Here is a 19,715-nt window from a genome sequence, read left to right as displayed (position 1 = left end):
ATGTGAGAACTAAGGCTTGAAACATGGGCCTTTAATTATGCCAAAATCTCTGTGTGGACGTTTATTAACAATTCAGTTTATCTGTATTCTTCTCTTAGGCTATGCAGCTGATGTTATTCTTCAAGCAATGGATCATTGGGAAGAGCACACATGCATACATTTTGTTCCCCACTCTGATGAACAAGATTATGTTGAATTTGTGAAAGGAAAGTGTGGGTAAGTTGACGTGTGCCATATTACTACATGAATATCCCTTATCTAGGGTATATCTAGTATACTGGATGAAGTGTTTTTAGTCAGGGTCATGAGTACATAAATTCTACCTGTGTTCCCCTGGTTTCCTCACTAAAAGAATGGTTGAAGGTATGGAAATCTATGTCCACTTGTTTCGGTTTTACTAGATTTCTCCACTCTGTCACCAGACTTCTGAAACCGTCAGCAAAAAAAACTTCGGCTTCATATTTGCAATCAACTTGAGTTACATCCAAAGGCATATAGTCATGTGACTGACTAAAGTTAGGCCAAACAAAAAATTCTTTCTGTCAGGTGCATCACTGAAATACCTCATGTTGGTCTTTTTTTATGTGTTTGTCCAGCCCATGCAGTCTGTAGATCCATGTGGAAACACAAAAATAACCTTCCCTACTTCAGTGAAGACAACTGCAGAGCCAATCATGAACAAACAAATGACATCTGCCCCACATACACACTTGCTCTGAAGTACTAAATAAAAAGAACAGTAACTGCTATAAATAGTAGATTGAGTGAAAGGTTTGTTGAGAATAAAAAAAAAATTGTGTTGTCGCACCACTTTAGACAAAATATCCTGACCAGAAAAAATTTTTTTTGGCCTTATACTAAAACAGAAGATAACTAGTAAAGTTGTATGTGATTGTATGCGGACAAAACTATGCAAGTTTTACCAATTTGCCCTGCAATGCCACCAGGCTTCTGAAATCTTAGTTAGTATAGTACTACTATATCAGAGGGGCAATGTTATTTTAACTCAGGAACAAATATTTACCTTTGCTCCCAGTCAGAGGATATTCTTACATTACCCAACTTGCTCTACTGTGTAGATGTAGGTTGCATGCACTACATACGTAACAATAGAAGTTTAAATTTCTCAACTAGAATTCAACACTTGTTACTATAGTATAGTTTCTATTAATGAAGGTAATTATGTTCTCTATTTACACCACCATAATCAGGCTACAGTAAATTCCTTAATATAGACACCCTTTGATGGCTTAAACTTGTTGACTTGATCATGTGAATGCATACTTCACTTAACATACCGGGTGGTACGTTTTGTATACTATCTCTGAAATAAAAAGTTTGAATTTGCTAGTACTAATTTACTATATTCAAGAAAACTACAACCCATTTCCATTTAAAATCAAGAAGGAAAATGAAAGGTCACCATGCATTAATTTTGATTAGAGTGCATAATGATCTCAAAATTCATTACTTCAAAATAGTCACCAAACACTTATTAACTACAAACACTTCTTAACTACATGTATATGGGAAGAAATTCCTCTTGTAAATTCATTGTACTTTGTAAACTAGTGCTTGTTAAAGTGAAATGATAAGTCACTTGGTTTATATAAGGATTATTATACCATGCACAAGCCAAGGTCAACAAAAAATATACAATATATACTCTAGTCATTTTACATCACTACAAGGCGCGTCTATGTCATGAAAATGTGTGTCTACGTCAAAATGTCAAAATGCTCAAAATTGTCCTTATTTCCTCCGATTTCTTAAAATGTTACTGGCAATGGTATAATTATATTATTCCCTATTATGGGGCTATTATGTTGGGTTCTGTCCGTACATGCGTGCATGTGTCCACCTTCATTCCTCTGGCATGAACCAACTGATTTTAACCAAATGTGGCACAAAGGTAACATACCGTGTGAGACATATATACGTCCCTTTGCTTTGTTTTGTGACTGAATCAAACATGGCCAAATGGCAGCCATGTTTGTTGTCAAATTTCATAATTTGAGTCATAATACATAGCAACTCCCTTCAAGTGTTTACACCGATATTATCAAATATTAGTTTTCTTGTAAGACCTTAACCTTTGACCTTGAATGTGTTATCTAGGTTAGATCGACAAATTTGGGTTATCTTCATAGCTTTTTGAGTGATGATGATATTTTCACATGTCTTAGGTTTTACTATCTGATATGCACATCGCTTAATTTCGCAACTTTGACCCATGTAGCAAAATCATCAATCTATTATTTTTTCCATAGAGTTTCAGTTACCGCAGCGTTTGGTGGCGAGCTTGATAAACAATATTAATATCATGCGTTAAATTTTGAGATCATTTTATACCGAATAATAGAATCAAGTGTCTTTGTTTTCAGATGCTGTTCTTATGTTGGTCGTCGTGGTGATGGTAGACAACTAGTCTCTCTTCAAGTATTCTGTACTTTTTTTGGGGTCATAGTTCATGAAATTGGTCACGTGATTGGTTTCTGGCATGAACACAACAGGCGAGCTGATTTCTCTTTTGGGGAATTAATTATATGAATTTTGATATTAAGAATATTTTATTGAGCATTTTCACAGCACTTTTATAGTCTTCTAATGGAGGAGGTAACATTGCCCGTGTAGTTATTATGATGCCATGTGGTAAAATTCAGAATCAATCACAAAATGTTTCCCTTTGCTGATCCTTACTGATGCCAAGTTATCATTGATTCACATTTATGTAGGAATGCGACTGATGTCATCTGACGAAGTGGTTCTCTATCAAAAGTGGCCATATGGATGTGGATTGGGTATTTATTTGGGATTTTTAATTTATGAAAGAATTTTATCATGGCTTCCTACTTAAGAAATTAATGTGAAACAACATATGCCAAGTCTGCATTTGTAACTCAATAAATTGCAAAAGACTGATAAATGTGCAAAAAGTTTGTTATTGTATGTACAAACGTTTTACACTTTTTTGGCTTTTTGCAATGTATTGATTTACAAATGCAGACTTGGCCTATGTTGTTTCACATTAATTTCTTAATTAAGTAGGAAGCCATGATACAATTGTGTTATAAATTAAAAATGTAAAATAAATACCCAATCTGCATCCATATGGTCACTTTACGCCCAGTATTAATTTACACCCATTGTCTGGTCAGTGCTTCCTTAAAATAAAACATTCTAAGCTTTACTAGCATCTCCCTTTATCCAACTGTGCATTGCCTAAACTGAAAGGGGAACACCACTCCAGGAAATGAAGTCATTTCGATAAACTATGGGTTCTCGACACTCAATTCATCATTTTACATCACCTATGATTATTTGCAATTTCAGAAGAAAAGAAAAATCACATTGATCTTGTATCTTTAATTGGTATCTTTGCTTTGGGGCATTGCATCATGGGAGGCAGCAAAATAATATATTCAAGTTGCAAAATGAATATTCATGAGAGATGTTTTACACTGTAGAGTATAGGGCACTCAGGACTCATGAATATTCAGTGTGCAATCATGAATATATTATTTCTGCTGATTTTCATGATGCAATGTCCCATAGAAAAGATACCCTATAAAGGCACAAGATTAACTTGATGCTTCTTTGATGCTTCTCTGCAATTGTAGGTGATGTAAAATCATGAAATGACTCTCCAGAACCTATACTTTATGAAAATGTCGATTTTTTTCTGAAGTGGCGTTCCCCTTCAAGTGAAGTTGTCGGTATTTGTGATATATGTTTCTTCGAATCAAAGACCTAGATCATTTTTTTTTTTCGCTTTCAGGCCAGACAGAGATAAGTTTGTGGACATTCTTTATGATAATGTTGAAAAGCACCACAAGGTCCACTTTGAGAAGAAATCTCCGCTAGAAATCAACTCTTTCGGCCAGGCTTATGATTATAATTCTATCATGCATTATCCAAGGAAAACGTTTTCCAAAGATGGCAAAGTGAGTATTATTGGTGCTTTGTAATATATTCTTTATGGACCAGATTTAGGATTTGTGACTGAGGTTGTATGGTGAAGGGCCCATAAAACATATTAGGCCTAACCCCACCTAGTTTTTCACTGCCGACCCTAAACTTTTTTTAATGTATTTGAGAAAAAGATGATAAAATCACAAAAAATTGTGAAGTCTCACGTGAAATCGTGGATGCAGAAACTGACATCAACTTAAAAAGACAATATGAAACTGTTCTTCCAATCTGTAATGGCAGTACATCTGATAGGAAGAAATAAACAACACAGAGACCATTTGGAAAACCATGAAAAACGAGACACTCACACATGCAAAAAAAATGTAATAAAATAAAATAAAAAATCTACCTACCCCACCTATTCTAAAATTGAGTGTAATCGGAACCACACAATTTTTTTTATTAGGCCATCAAACCCATGTAAAGGTGTTATCATTTACCCATGAAATACTAAAATACATTTTAAATAAATGATTTACTACGACAGCATACAAATGAAATGTTTGAAATTAATGTCTGTTTGCTATAGTTAAAACTGATAAAGCCAAGGCTGTATCTCAAAGTGGATTGATACATGTAAATGTGATGAAATTAAGAGTACCAGGGCAGGATACAGAAAACTGTTTTACATATAGAGGGATTTCTCCATAGCAATACTTATGATTATAGGTATATAAGATACTTCAGAATCTCTTTGAACTGTTAACTGTTAGCCTATAAGACACATGTAGTTGGCTGTCAAATCTAGTGATCCATCCGATCCCTAGATTTGAAAGCCAACAACTAGTAGCAAGGGTATTTTCTATGGTCTGATATGGGATATCAAGCATTCTGTATATTGAATTAATTTAGACTTGTCAAAGTGACAATTTTCATACACTCTCTCATCTTAGAATTGTATCACCTGGGAGTGTAATAAAGTGAACATTCTTGATTTCTTGGTCAACACCCAAGACTCAATACAGTATGCATTATTAAAGACATACATGGGATAAAACGTTGACCTTTTTGACCCTCTAGCATGCTGAGGTAAAATGCTATTGCAGGTATTACAAGAATGTCCATGCATGCTAATTTTTTTCTATGTGTATGGCAGAATACTGCAGCGGTCAAGGTTGGTGTGTGAGTCAATCCATACGCTATATAGAGCTAGTCCACAGTTTTCATGTTGTATATGATACTGAACAGACTTAAATGTACTAGAGACAGATGTCACACCCACATCCTGTCAAGTGTCTGTGTCAAATCATATTGACCACCCAGTGTATGACCAAAATTATAAATATGAAAAGAACGGTGCTAAATTTTGAAATAAGGCTGTTTTGTCAGTTTGGGAGACAGTCACAAACTAAATTTTATGTGAAAAACGATTCCAAATTTGGAAGTAAGGCTGTTTTGTTAGATCGGGTGTAAGTCACCAAAATGATGTGAAAAATTGTAAATTTAGACGTAAAGATAATGTTGCCATTTTGGTGGACAGTCCCCAAAATGATAATGAACTTTGATGCCAAATTTTGATATTAGCTATATTATTTATTAATTTGTATGAAGTCACGAAAATTATATGGGAAAAAATCCTACATTTTGACATAAGTATATTTGATCAGTTCAGGGGAAAGTTACCAAAACAATGTAAAAGTGCAGGTACGTCAACTGAAATGAATTTAAACAACTTCCGTTACCCTCGTTCTTCTGCCTTCCTACTAACTAACCCCAGTTTAGCATCCTTGACCTATTCTAGACAGTCCCTTACATCAAGACATGTAACATTATTTGTATTTTGGGAAGAGTGGCTGGTACATGGAAGTATGCTGGTGCATTGGTTATACTTCCATGGCTGGTGCAATTAGTCCTCATGTAGTTAGGTGGATAATAGTGTGAGACAAAGGTTGCATCATTCCCAGGTCGATTGCTAGACTCAACTAGCTGACTCCAGATCATACGATTTTCAGGCCTTGCCTGTGAATGTAAAACCAAGGTTTAGAGAGTATTTGACCCCAGTCATCGCCTGATTAAACATGTTAAAATTATAGTAATTAAACCACACTAGGAAAGTATTTCACCCCCAGGTTATTCCTGGGTCATAGTCAGATGATACATGTTAAAATTAAACCATACTGGAAAGTATTATACTTCTTTGGCCATGTTCAGGTCATGTTTGTTAAAGTTACACCAGACTGGAAAGTATTTGGCCCTAGGTCCTTCTTGGGTCATTTTCAGGTCATTCTTGTTAAAATTAGTTCACAGTGGAAAGTATTTGGCCCTAGGTAAGGTTTAAGAATTGCCTTAGTTTATTCAAACAATCAACACTAGAAAGTTTTCATTCCAATCAGGATATCTTATCTTTCGGCACACAACTAGATGAAAGACAAAGCAAGCTTGGAATCCTAACCGCCAAAGTTGTTCCAATATCAGTTTAAGGAGAACAATCTGTGGAATCTTAACCGCCAAAGTTGTTCTAATATCAGTTTATTTAACTCTTTAGAGAGAGCAAGCTTGGAATCCTAACTGCCAAAGTTGTTCCAATATCAGTTCATTTAACTCTTTAGAGAGAGCAAGCTTGGAATCCTACAGTGTACCGTCAAAGTTGTGCTGGTATCAGACAAAGTAAAAGTACATACCCAACATTGCATTCTACTTTGTAAGATAATTGGACACACATTTGCTACTATCTGCAAATAACTCTCTGTGCTGTTGCAAATTTCAACAGCAAAGAGATCAGGGGTGAACAAATCATTTTGTGAACTGATGGTCCCCAGACCAGTGCCTTAACAATTCCAGTGGTCCTGCTGAAACAATTAGTGCTACAAGGTAAAATTTGTGTAGTCCGCCCAAAACAATTGCTAGTCCTGGACCCAGGACCAGTGGATTTGTTCACCCCTGGAGATAATAAATCAATAAACCATCAGTGCCGCAAATTTTGTTCAGTACCTCTATCTTTCAAGTGACATACTAAAGCTGAGTTTATAAGCTTTTTCACCTGAGTAAAGTTAGGAATATAGAATTCCACTTGTAGTATGATGCTATCGCCGATGCATATGCCATCAATGAAATTTAACAATGCCTTCTGTCATTGTCAATGGCATAATTGCAATGATACAATCTAGAATGCTTTGGAAAGAAAGTTTATCACCATGACAAACTTAACTTATACATCTTCCGTTTCTTGGCAAGTGTATGGACTTAAAATGACTCAGAAAAGTCATGTTCACCAATTCTTTATCACATGACTTCTCTATGATAGAGGTGTAAAATTAAAGTGGCCTACCTGCTGTACCCTTGGGTGAAGTATTCTGGCAAACAGTCAAAGTTAGGAGCTAACCACCTCTTTGACTCTTGCCAAAACAACACTTAGAAGCTATTGTTTCATGGAGTGTTTATAGATCCTAACTTTGTTTCCCCCCAGAATACCTCACCCCAATGTACAGCTGGCCTCTTCTAAGTTCTAAGCCAGATTTGCCAACTTTATTTGAGATATCACACTTTGCAGGGTTAGTGAAAAGTGATTTCTTGGCTTCCCTCAGCATAAAGACATACAGATACTAGTAAGATATAATCAGCTTTGCTTTCATTTCCATTTAAACCATCAGGTGTATATATTGTTAGCCCTGACAGGCAGGTGTTTAAAGTGTACATTGTAACCTTTGATCTTTGACCTAGGTCAAGAAATATAGATGACAGTATGTTTTCTTCTTTCAGGATACTATTCTACCATTGATGCACAATGTGGATATTGGACAGAGAGAAGAACTTAGTGAGAGTGATGTAATTCAAGCAAGGGAGCTGTATCAGTGTCCCAGTAAGTCTCTCGCATCATATTATCTGTCCGTCTGTCCGTCTCTCTCCCATCTCAAATATGTACAAGTGATTACTGGTATCAATGTGTGTGCACACTAATATTGTGTGTGCGCACTGTGACAACACCAAAAACATTACGGTATGAATACCAGTATGCAAATAAGCATGTGAGTGTTCATGTGAATGCCAAGTTATATTTTGATGAAATATATGTAATGATAACACATGTAGTAATAAACAAAACCGTATCAAATGAGAGTATCAGTGTGGGTACGCAGGGTATTTGCCCTTATGCTTTTCAGTCTTTCCTTCTGCAATACAACAGTGAATATATTGCTGGTTATAATTTTAATTGCAAAAGTTTTAAATCTAAAGTGGTCCCATTGCATATAAGACTCTACAAGTACAATTTCTTAGTTTGTCACAAAACAGCCATTTTTTTAACAACCACAAACTGCTGTGAATGTTAAACTATAAACTACAGTCACTAACTCTGAATTGAGTGAGTATATGACTTTGTGTTCTCTCTCAGCAGTACATAAAGGTTGAAGTATGAGCAGAGTTCTTATATTCTCACCTGGTTGCCTAGACTTATGTACTTCATTTTGTTTTTGTTCACCAGTACCAGAGTGTAAACAGAACTTGACAGAACCTACAGGTGTAATCAAATCACCGTACTATCCGTACAACTACCCACAAAACCATATCTGTGAGTGGGTCATACATGCCCCACCCGATCACCAAATACTTCTGGAATTCCAGAGTTTTGACATTGAATACAGAAAGACGTGTCTGTTTGATTACTTGGAAGTGAGACTTGGAACAGATTCCTCGGCTCAACTTTATGATATATATTGTGGTGATGAATTGCCTGAACCAATCGTATCTAAGGAAGGTGGAATATGGCTGAAATTCCATAGCGATGAGACAATTGTCAAGACAGGATTTGAAGCCAAATATTACATAGGTGACTTCCTTGGTATTCTGTCTGTCTGTCTGTCTGTCAGTCTGTCTGTCTGTCTGTCTGTCTGTCTGTCTGTCTGTCTGTCTGTCTGTCTGTCTGTCTGACTCTGCCTGTCTGTTTCTGTTTGTCTGTCTGTGAGTTTGCATCTGTCTGTCTGTCTGTCTGTCTGTCTGTCTGTCTGCCTGCCTGTTTGCCTGTCTGTCTGTCACAGTCCCTGTGTGTGTGTCTGTTACTAAAGTCAAGACAGCAAAATATTACATAGGTGACTTTCTCAGTATTGTGTGTGTGTGTGTGTGTGTGTGTGTGTGTGTGTGTGTGTGTGTGTGTGTGTGTGTGTGTGTGTCAATCACATGGCATAGCATTTTTGTGCTGAAGCAACAAAAAACTGCCTCTTGGTGGCATGTGTAGTGTGGTTGTCACAAAGAGGCCTGTGTTTTTATGACAATGGTAATATATTTAGCATTGTTAAGAAAGATTGTGGTTGAGTCAGACAACACTGTTTCAGGTGACATCATTTTCATTGTATGTCAGGGAAGTAGTGATAGTTAATAAAAAAAAGAGACATGTCGGTAATTCTTACATGTAGTCTTACAACTATTTATTTTCAGATTCCCTGGAATCCTCTGGTAGTTCTTTCACGTGGAGTGGTAGCGGGGATCCAATATTCCCGATTGGTAGTGGGGACTCTGCCTGGACAACAGAATTTATCAAATACTTCGGACCACACCCAACTTCTGTGGAGTCAACTACAACACAAGCTCCATGCAAACAAGTTTGTTTGTTTTTTCATTTTTGTTTCTGCCAAAAAAGATTCTTATCAGTATTGCATAGTGATGAATCTGCTCCAGATAACACTACTTCAAATGACGACTACAGTGGCAATGAAATCCCCCCGACAGAATCAGTAACTGAAGGGGAGGGTAGCCCACCACAGGTGGAATACATTAATCCGCTTGATGAATTCAATGAGACTGGGATCTCCAAAACAGGATCAGCTCCTGAAGGGGGAAGTATAAGTCCCTCACAAGCAGGATACACAAATGAATACCCCGAGACTGTGGACACCCCACCAGGATCAGTTCCTGATGTGGAAGGCAGTCTGCGACAAGCCGATTAAACCACCCCCACCTCATTTAAGCAATTCCTGCCTTCATCCCAGCTTGTATAAGCTAAATGATCCTTCTCAATTTACAATGTAAGAAGTAAACTATATGATTAAATAAAAACTTGCTTCTTGGCTGTAATAGTGCAAAAAATATGCTCAATGTTCCTTGCCTTCATCCGCCACCATGTCAACCATTTGCTTGGCAAGTCTGACCAAAAATAGGAACTATCTGATTGATGTCAATGCTGATAATATGTATACATCATTATATTCATTTTAACTCAAGTTTATCTTTATATATATATATATATATACATATATATTTCATTTTGCTATTCTGATGCTATGCAAATGTACATTTCATGTCACCCACACACAACTATACATACTATTTTGTCCGTTTACTTACATCCATGTCCTTTTGTTATGCAAATTTCTTCACATTTACATACTTAACAGATACATTCACATATTTGCATGCATGTATTAATGTCATCACAAATAATTTTACATCTGTAGGTCTGTAACTTACTGATGTATGATTTGTATAAAAAGCCGCAATGCTCAAATCCATTTGAACTAAAACATGCATGACAAACCAACCTCGCTATTTTTTTTTTGTAACAAATATCCCTGGATCCTGGAAGAGATTGGTCATTCTGCACACAAACATAAGAGTGCATCACATTTCACTATTAACTGGTTCTACTTCTAAAAATGTCTACATCACAAAACAAAATTTAAAAATCTCTTATATAAACTCAACTTGTCTTTTTAATACATCAACTGTGAACATGGAGCGTGTGTTTTCTTGTAGGTTACAGAGAGAAATGTCCCAGGTATGTGGTTAAAACTCTTCTCTTTTTTTGAAATCAGTAATCTAGACACCATGGACATGTTATTTTCTGTATAAACGTGTACCCTCTAAAAGTTATCACAGTGTCTGGTATGCTCATTTACAATGTTCTTGTGAAATGTAAAACTATACAGTTTTATTTACTAGTGAAGTGAATCTAAACAATATTGCTTGTAGATTGTATGATACGTTGTGACGTTCAGCCCTCGCTGTCCTCCTTTCTGGGAAGGGGTTGACCGATGTACGAGGGTGCCCTATCACGGTGTACCTAAGTTATTGCTTGCTAGCGCAAAACAACTAAGTCACCCTCAGTGAATAGGAGTATAACAAGGCAGTGTATATTTAAGCTATTGGTGAGATCTGGCCAATGTTTTATGGTATCGATATTTATGTTCTAATCATCAACTGCTTTGTACTGGTAACATTAAAATAATATCCTGGCTTTATAAGCACCCTTGACAACATAAGGGGTTTCCTCGGCATTATATTGTATGTAAAATAATTTGTCATCGAATTGTTCATGTATTTTGCTAAATAGCAGGTTTGAGTTCTGTCGGTATAGTGAATGATAGCATAAGTACGTTTTAATAATATTAGAATGCAACAGGCATTTACACCCCTAAAATCGTACAAAGTCATGTTCAAGTAAAAGGTATGTTATAAATGCAGACATAATTGCACATCATTGACAAGACAAATAATATGATATAATTTTGCACATTTAACCGAGTGTGATCTGAAATTGTTTTCCTAGAATGTGGTGGATTCTTGAACTCTACCAGAGGTACCATATCAGTCTTACCAGACATGCTACGAGATGTGGGTGAATTAGATTGCAGCTGGTTGATTCAAGGTAGGTCTATAATCAGTGTGGTGGGTTGGAGGCTTTATTTATCGGAAAGGTCCATTTCATGTTACGTCTGACATGCCACAGGACGCGGGTGGATTAAACCTGGTTGATTCAAGGCGGGCCTATAGCCTTGATGGTTGGGGGTGCTGTCTACTGGAAAAGTCTTCTTATCTAACATGCTGCAGGATATAGCTGGTTGATTCAATGTAGGCTGTAACCGTGTGGCTGGTTGGGGGCACTGTTTATCAGAAAGGTCTGTCTTATATGACATGCTACAGGATATCCTCCTCAGGATGTTGGTGAATGAGAATGTAGTTGGTTTATTCAATGTAGACTACAATAAGGGAGTTGGTTGAGGCACTAGTTATTGGAAAGGTCACCAGACATGCTACATGGTCACCAGACATGTGTGGCATACTTGCGGTATTTTGCACAAGTACTTGCAAGTACATTACTGGGACAAGCCATTAGCCAAGCAAGTTGACTTGTTATCAAAGAGTACCAATATTTACACATGTGATGATGGGCTCTTACATAACACAAGTAAACAGCTGTAAAACCTCTATTCGGCCGTTTGCATGGACTGCAATTGAGGCAAACCTTATCTCTGTCTTATATCAGTTGTTATCAATTTATTAGGCTATTATAAGTAATGCTACAAACAGCTTTAGAGATGCAAACAACTTTTATGACACCCGTTTTCGCCAGGCAAGCCCGCGGGTTTGTTGCACTTGGACCGCTAATGGTTTGTGACTGTCATGATGAGTGCAAATCCCCCCCCCCCCCCCACACACACACCAGGTACCACACAGGCACTCTTGGGTAATACAAGATATCATATTATATCATATCCTATTGTACATGCTACAAGGTCACCAGACATACTACATGGTGTTGGTGAATTTGGTTGCAACTATTGGAGGGTTTGTCTTACCTGACATACATACTAACATTTGATGTATTTCTCTTCAGGGAATGAAGGTGATCAAATCTTTCTAAACGATGTGTATCTGAACATACCGTACAGTGAGGGCTGTGAAAGAAGCTATCTACTGGTCTATGAAACTGCTTTAACAGGAATAACAGAAAACAACATCACAAAGAATACAATTTGGCTACAGGAACACTCAAGGTAATGTTTTGTGTGTCAGTTTTTTTTCTTTTTATGATTGTTAGACTCCATATATTTATTACCAGAGATTACTTGTACGGGTGTGTGTGCATGCTAGTGATATTTTCACTGCAGTGCAATACCGAAAACATTATTGCATACCTGCATGCAAATGATATGCAAATGAGGATGCGATTGTTCGCTACACACAAAATCACATGATTGCGCTGTATTTTTATGGAAATTTGCCATTTCAGAGAAACATAGATGTAATAATAAACAACCCCATGCCACGTGAGTACTCGGGGGGGGGGGGGGGGGGGGGGTATTTGCACGCTTACTTATAAACACTTGTGCACATACCACGAGTATGTGTGTATCTGAGCTTTAAATCTTTCTTTCAGGAGATTTTTTTCACTGTAATGGTGTGTTTGTTGTTTGTGTTTTTGTTTTGTTAATTGTCTTTTTTTTAGCTCCGCTGTCAGCGAAAGCTGAAAGCGTAGCTTTAGGTATAGGTGGGTATTGAGGTATAGAGAGTAGAGTGAATCATAGGTGTCCGTCAAACTTTTATATTTTTACTATCTACTCCATAAGTGACAGTCGGAATTCTTCGATATTTGGTGTGCATGTTCCCTGGGGGGAGGCTATTCAGATTTGTTCATGCCAAGTTGATCTGTGCCATTTTCAATTTTTTATGATTTTTTTTCATAAAATGTCATTTTCATCAACTCCTTGAAAACCTCTTATTAGATTGCTTTGATATCTGGCGTGTTGATGCGCAGGGGGTAGCTTACTCAGATTTGTTAATTTCAAGTCAGCACATCCTCATTTTTATTTTTTATGATTTTTTTTTTGTAATTTGAAAAAAAAATGAATATGTTAATGAGCATAATGACCGACGCCATATTGGAAATCAGTCGACGAGACTTTAAGTAAACTGCCACTTTTCAAAAGACACTATTGACGTCAAACAAGCAATGTAATATGTGCTATAGTCATAATTCTACGCATTGGGCGCCCAAATGACAAGCGTTTGTTCGAAACAGGGTTGTAAACTTCAAATCCAATTCAGCACCCTTCTACATTATCAGCCAATCCGCAACATCCTCATTTGCATACTCTATCCTGATTCGACCAGAAGCTGAAGGTGACCTCATTCGACCGAGCGATTTTCCACAGCAAGTATCTTGAGTATCAACACGGGACGTTCTTAGTACTCACTAAAATCACACTTCAGACCCACTATAAAAGTGTGATGTTTTCAGATAACATGTAACTTGTGGTTAATTCTATATTGTCGTGCAATTTGGAATGACAGTGAACCAGAATTCAGACAACTTGCTTAAGGAAGGGCATGCCAGGCATGCGGTTGAAGTTTAAATATGGCCGACAGTTCACATGTAAAGTTAAACGACATGAACGTGTCTTGCCTTTCCAAAATGCAAATATTTGGCAAGTAAAAATAATTAAAATAATTACAACTTTAATTTGGCTTCAGACTTTGCATTATGTTTTGCGTATCTTTCCCCGTTTTACATGTAAATCCGAAAAGGTTCTCTCTCATCATGTCATCAGTGTCAGTGATCATACCGCGCGGGGTAGTCCTCGGGTGCACGAGTCTGTATTACTGACTTGACTCTAAACACCGGAGGGGGAGGGACAATTGTCAGAATCGAGTCCCGAATTCCTCCGTATGCAAGCAGGACTACGTGCGGGGCTGCTTTGAGTACGAGCGAAGTGAGGCATGTTGAGGTATTTTGTTGAGAATTATAAATATTGCGAAATGTCAAGTACAAGGTTTAAATACAATGGAATGATGAAAAAAATGGCAGAGTCTGCTGACAGGCGCCGGTCACAAAAAACACTGTGAATTAAAATATCAGACGATGTACATGTACATGTATGTATTAATCGCCGACAATCCACCCGTATGCACGAGGGACTAACCCGGAAGCAAGTCGTTGTCAGCCATACGTTACAGTGGTAACATCGTCCGAGAAATCGCTGCGTTCAGAGTGTCATTATTCACAGAATTGTTGTTTTCGAGTGAAAACCCGTCTTGAATTGTATAACTCTAACAAATGAAGACATGTCAAGTTATATTTTGAAAGTTGTATCGCTAGTTTGAGACGATTTTCTCACGTACTATAGTACTATCGAGGCTTACTTGGAAGTAGTAGGACCTTCCAGTTCATCGGGAAGTTTAGCCAGTCCGATAATTCTTTCTGGTTTAGTTTACAACACTTTTGATCACGCAGATTTTGTTGTTGTGATGAAAAGAAATTAAAAAAAGACCATTTCAACCATTTCGTTGTGTTTTCTTTGTGAAAGGTAACCGAACATGAACGAGTGTTACCACTGTAACGTATGGCTGAGAATGACTCTTCCGGGTACTTGAGATTGTCGCCGTACGGAAACTAAGATGGCGATTAATACATTTCTTCCCTATATATATCTACCACAACTAGAACAAGTTGAATGTTGTTGACTTTGTAAATTTGTTAGAAAATTGAAATTCAAATTGCCTCAAAATTATTTTAGATCCCTAGTTTATTTCATTCTTCATTAAAATTTTCCAGGGTTACAGCTGTAAGACACTGGAATTACTTATAGCCAACCTCAAAATCCTCTTTTTTTCTTTTTCTTGTGTGCATTTCCCAGTCATTTTTTTCTGAGATTTTGTGCAATTTTTCATAACAGTAGATTTTTGTTATAAAATGGTGACTATGGTATAAAAGTACAATACATTACCAACTTCTGTGTAAAATGTGTTTTATAGTGAGACATCATATGAAACCACTAACCACTTTATTGCATCGCTAAAACAAAACTGCATAGTGACTCGAAGAGCTGAAGACCTGAACCACTTCTACATGTCACCAAAATAAAAAATTAAATTAAAAAAAAAACAGCGGAGCTATTCTGACCGATAGGTCGCTTGTTGAATGCTAATTCTAAGGTACACTTTGGATACAAACTATTACACAAATTGTTGAAAAGTTTAAAAAGTGAGAGAAAAGAAAGATGTTCTACCCACAGCAATGTCAGTATTTTATTCTACATAAAGCATTGATAATGACAACAATACAAGCAACTGTACCACTGACAATTTCTTCAATGTTAGACTATGTGGTTTAATTTCACAAAGATTGTATTGTTGTGAGTGTTGGACTAGAAAACGTGTGCCAGAATGAATGTTCATGGACTGTGGGTTAAAACTTAGTAATGAAAATTTCTACTCACGGAGTCAAAAACAATATTCTTGGAAGCAAATCCCAAGTTTTAGCTGACATTTCTGACAATAGCCCATTTGTAGTACATCCCTGACAGTGCTGATGAGACATCAATGAAGATTTGGGATTTTTTTTACTTCTAAGAAATTTCTTGACTCTGTGTCGAGTAGAAATTTTCAGTACCAAAAGTTATGTCATTGATAGTTTGTTGAACTCTTTAACATACCAGACCTGCAACAGCTCAAGATATGATCTGTATAATCTAGTTTGTGGTTTACAACTTTGAGGTTGAGTGAGTAGAGCAGGGCTGTGTACACTTCATATCAATAGAATAGAGATTTATCAGAGTAGGGAGTGGTATGTGTCATTGATGCAATTGACATCTAGCAGTGTATTCTTCATGTCAACAGATATTTAGCAGTGTTGGGCGTAGACTTCATATCGATGTTATTTGAGATTTTAAGAGTAGGGTGGTATAAACTTGGTGTTAATACAGATATTTAGCAGTGTTGGCCATAGACTTCATGTCAGCATAGATGTTATGGGCGTAGACTTCATGTCAACATAAATGTGTTGGCCGTAAACTTCATGTCAACATAATCGATATTCCACTTTTGAGATATGAATGACCTTTTCAATCAGACATCAACAGTAAGGAGAAACAGACAAATGACAAATATATAGATAAAAAGTAAAATGATATTCCACAGTTATACATAGTGATGATTTTGCAGACAATAGACAATGACACACATATAGATTTGTAGTACTTGTAGTTCAGGACTCAGAACATTGTTTCGTCACCAGGTATATTTTGATGAAGTCGCTCGGCTTTCATCAACTCTTACCATACATGGTTCATGCAGACAATAACAGCTGGTGAAAGCTGAGTGTTTCATCTGAAATATGCAAGACTAAATTCAACACTCTTAAGTTGAGAACTACAACATGCTTACAGAGCAAGAAAACAATGTTTGGGTTTTGTATATAGATCCATGCTGTGTTGTATTGATTAACTTGAAACAATTCCCAGTATTTCCTGTTTCTGTAAAATGCTATCCACTACAGTTTGTTGAAAGTTTGTAGATTGATAGAGTTGTCAGTGCAGTTTTGCGGCAAAGTAGAATGATTTAAAGGAAAAATGATATGGTTAAAGTATCAATGTATTTCAAAACAAATTGTTGGCATGTGATGATAACCTTTAGGTTTAGATTCCATCGATAGACCCCCATGACAAGTACTGTAACAGCTCACCGCCGTCACTTGTTGAAAGTTTGTAGATTGATAGAGTAATCAGTGCAGTTTTGTGGCAAAGTAGTATAATTTAAAGGAAAAGTGATATGGTTAAAGTATCAATGTATTTTGTTGGCATGTGATGATAACCCTTCAATTTACATTCTACCAATAGATTCCATGGCAAGTACTGTAACAGCTCACCACCACCACTTGTATCATCTTACCATCAGATGGTCATAGAATTACGTGTCGACTCATCAACAACGAAAGCAGATTTTAGAAATCTGTTGTATGTATCATACGGCATTGGTGAGTATTACGTCAAAGTATCAAAGTACTTTCCTTTCAGATAAGTTGAATATAGATTAATTAATCTGCAGAGTAGAATTCTATACCATGATTTTTGTTCTTGGTTGATTTTCGACTACATCCTCTCAACACTTGCTCAAACTTTTGAATTCAATATTTCACTTTAATGAAGTGTTGACCAGAAAACAGGACACGAATTTTTTGTGGGTTTTAAATCTACCTAAGGATGATGTCAGTGGTGTCATCATGTGATCAGAATCAACCAATGAGATTGGGGCTTTTTGACCGTTAGACAGGATCAGCCAGTCACAAAGGGAAATATTTCATGATTGATTGACACATTATCTTAGTGGGTTGAGTCAGTTGTATATATTAAGGTGAAATCCTCATCTAGCATTATCATATGTACCCAGTATCTCTTCCTATACAATTCAATGGAGCGTGCATGTATTGAACCCATGCAATAATTTTCCATATCACGCCATGGCATGATTTGATTCAATATAGTAAGTGGCGTGCTTGTTGATATCCATTTGCTCAGTGATTTGGTTTTTGATTTGTCCTCAATATAATTACTGTGGTACATTTTTTTGCAAAAATAATGTTTCACTTATAATCAATTTATGTGATTTACATGATGTTTCCATGCCACTACATAGGGTATATGATGAAAATTTTATGGCCCAGATATGTGTTTTGTGGACCTCAGTAGTACAGCTTACAGGCACTCCTAAAGTCAGGCCCTTCTGCTGCACGACCTCAGTCCTTAAAACCCATATCCGGGCTATAAAGATTATTACCGTTGTTTTTCTGTCATTGTTTTTATTATTTTAATTTCTAGGTAGATTCAGATGAGTGTGCTTTGGGAATTGATGATTGTCAACATTCTTGTCATAATATGGTTCCTGGTTATGTGTGTAACTGTTACCATGGTTATGAGTTAGCAGAAGATGGCCGCAATTGTAACGTGAAGAGGGTTGAATATAAAGGTTGGTATTGATCGTGTCAGTTTTCAGTTTCAAATGAAAATTTCTGATCACAAAGTCAAAAAGACTGTTAGAAAGAATTCCCAAATTTTTGCCTATTTTTTTTAAACAAAACATTTCATATCATTGACCTTGTCAAACAGCGGTGTATTGAGCATTGTTTACCTTTATCTCCAATAGATCAGTGTGGCGATATGTTGTCGTCTGTTAGAGGTATGGTTTCTGTATCGTCACTAAACCCTCTAGAGGTGACCCAGACTTGTATGTGGGAGATCAGAGTACCTGATAAGCAACACATCATGTTGTATTTTACATCTTTTCGATTAGAAGAAATGGAATCTTGCGATGTATATGTGGAGTTTCTATTAGGCTTGCGACAAGTAAGTGAGATATTTCACTGATACCGGTTTTTGTTTGTTGATTAATACATCAAGTATATCAATTTGTTGTCATTGTAGCAATGCTGTAATCTTTAAATTCATCATCATCATGATCATCATCGTTGTCATCACCATCACCACCACCATCTTCATCATCATCATCATCATCATCATCATCATCATCATCATCATCATCATCATCTCATCACCATCACCACCACCACACTACCACCACCAACACCACCAGCATCATCATCATGACTGCCACCACCACCACTACTGTTGTCATCATGACCACCACCACCACTATCATCACCACTACCACCACCACCACCACCACTACTATCACATCATCATCATCGTCACCACCACCACTACCACCACCACCAGCATCATCATCATGACCACCACCACCACTACTGTCACCAGCATCATCATCACCATCATCATCATCACCACCACCACCACCACTACCACCACCAGCATCATCATGACTACCACAACCACTACTGTTGTCATTCTCATCGTCATCATCATCACCACGGCCGCCACCATCTTTGATGCATTTTGTTTTGTGTTTCAGTACATGGCTACGTGTACAAATGTAAAATGTTGTATATTCACTCCTGCATTCATGTACATGTGTTTGTTTGTAGGTAATATGGAAAGACAGAGAATGAAATAATGTTATATTTATTCATGATGTTTATTCAATACCTAATTTTATACTTTCTTTCCTTCCTTTCTCTGTTGTTAGGAATCAGCTGGTAAATTCTGCGGCTCCATACTGCCCCCAATGGTAACACTGCAAACTTCTGTTGTTCTTGTTCGATTTCATCCCAAAAGAAGTTTTTATCGAGATCACTTCCAGCCAAGTTTTGTGTTGAGTTACACCATCTACTCATCAGCAAAAGG

General features: G+C 36.9%; 1 protein-coding gene across 1 annotated transcript in view; it reads left to right on the top strand.

Annotated features, from left to right (window-relative positions):
- Window positions 1-19,715, top strand: part of LOC144435302 (bone morphogenetic protein 1-like) — a 91,269-nt gene that overhangs the window by 3,178 nt on the left and 68,376 nt on the right. Inside the window, exons 3-15 of the mRNA XM_078123897.1 lie at window positions 99-216; window positions 2,385-2,513; window positions 3,779-3,944; window positions 7,672-7,771; window positions 8,393-8,737; window positions 9,343-9,506; window positions 10,657-10,678; window positions 11,450-11,548; window positions 12,518-12,677; window positions 17,298-17,434; window positions 18,280-18,423; window positions 18,601-18,800; window positions 19,558-19,714. Of these exons, the coding sequence (XP_077980023.1) occupies window positions 99-216; window positions 2,385-2,513; window positions 3,779-3,944; window positions 7,672-7,771; window positions 8,393-8,737; window positions 9,343-9,506; window positions 10,657-10,678; window positions 11,450-11,548; window positions 12,518-12,677; window positions 17,298-17,434; window positions 18,280-18,423; window positions 18,601-18,800; window positions 19,558-19,714 (1,941 nt within the window). The remainder of the gene's footprint in view (window positions 1-98; window positions 217-2,384; window positions 2,514-3,778; window positions 3,945-7,671; window positions 7,772-8,392; window positions 8,738-9,342; window positions 9,507-10,656; window positions 10,679-11,449; window positions 11,549-12,517; window positions 12,678-17,297; window positions 17,435-18,279; window positions 18,424-18,600; window positions 18,801-19,557; window position 19,715) is intronic.

This window comes from Glandiceps talaboti, chromosome 5 (assembly GCF_964340395.1).
Source record: "Glandiceps talaboti chromosome 5, keGlaTala1.1, whole genome shotgun sequence".
In the NCBI taxonomy this organism is placed as follows: domain Eukaryota; kingdom Metazoa; phylum Hemichordata; class Enteropneusta; family Spengelidae; genus Glandiceps; species Glandiceps talaboti.
This window is presented reverse-complemented; position numbering and strand designations above follow the sequence as displayed.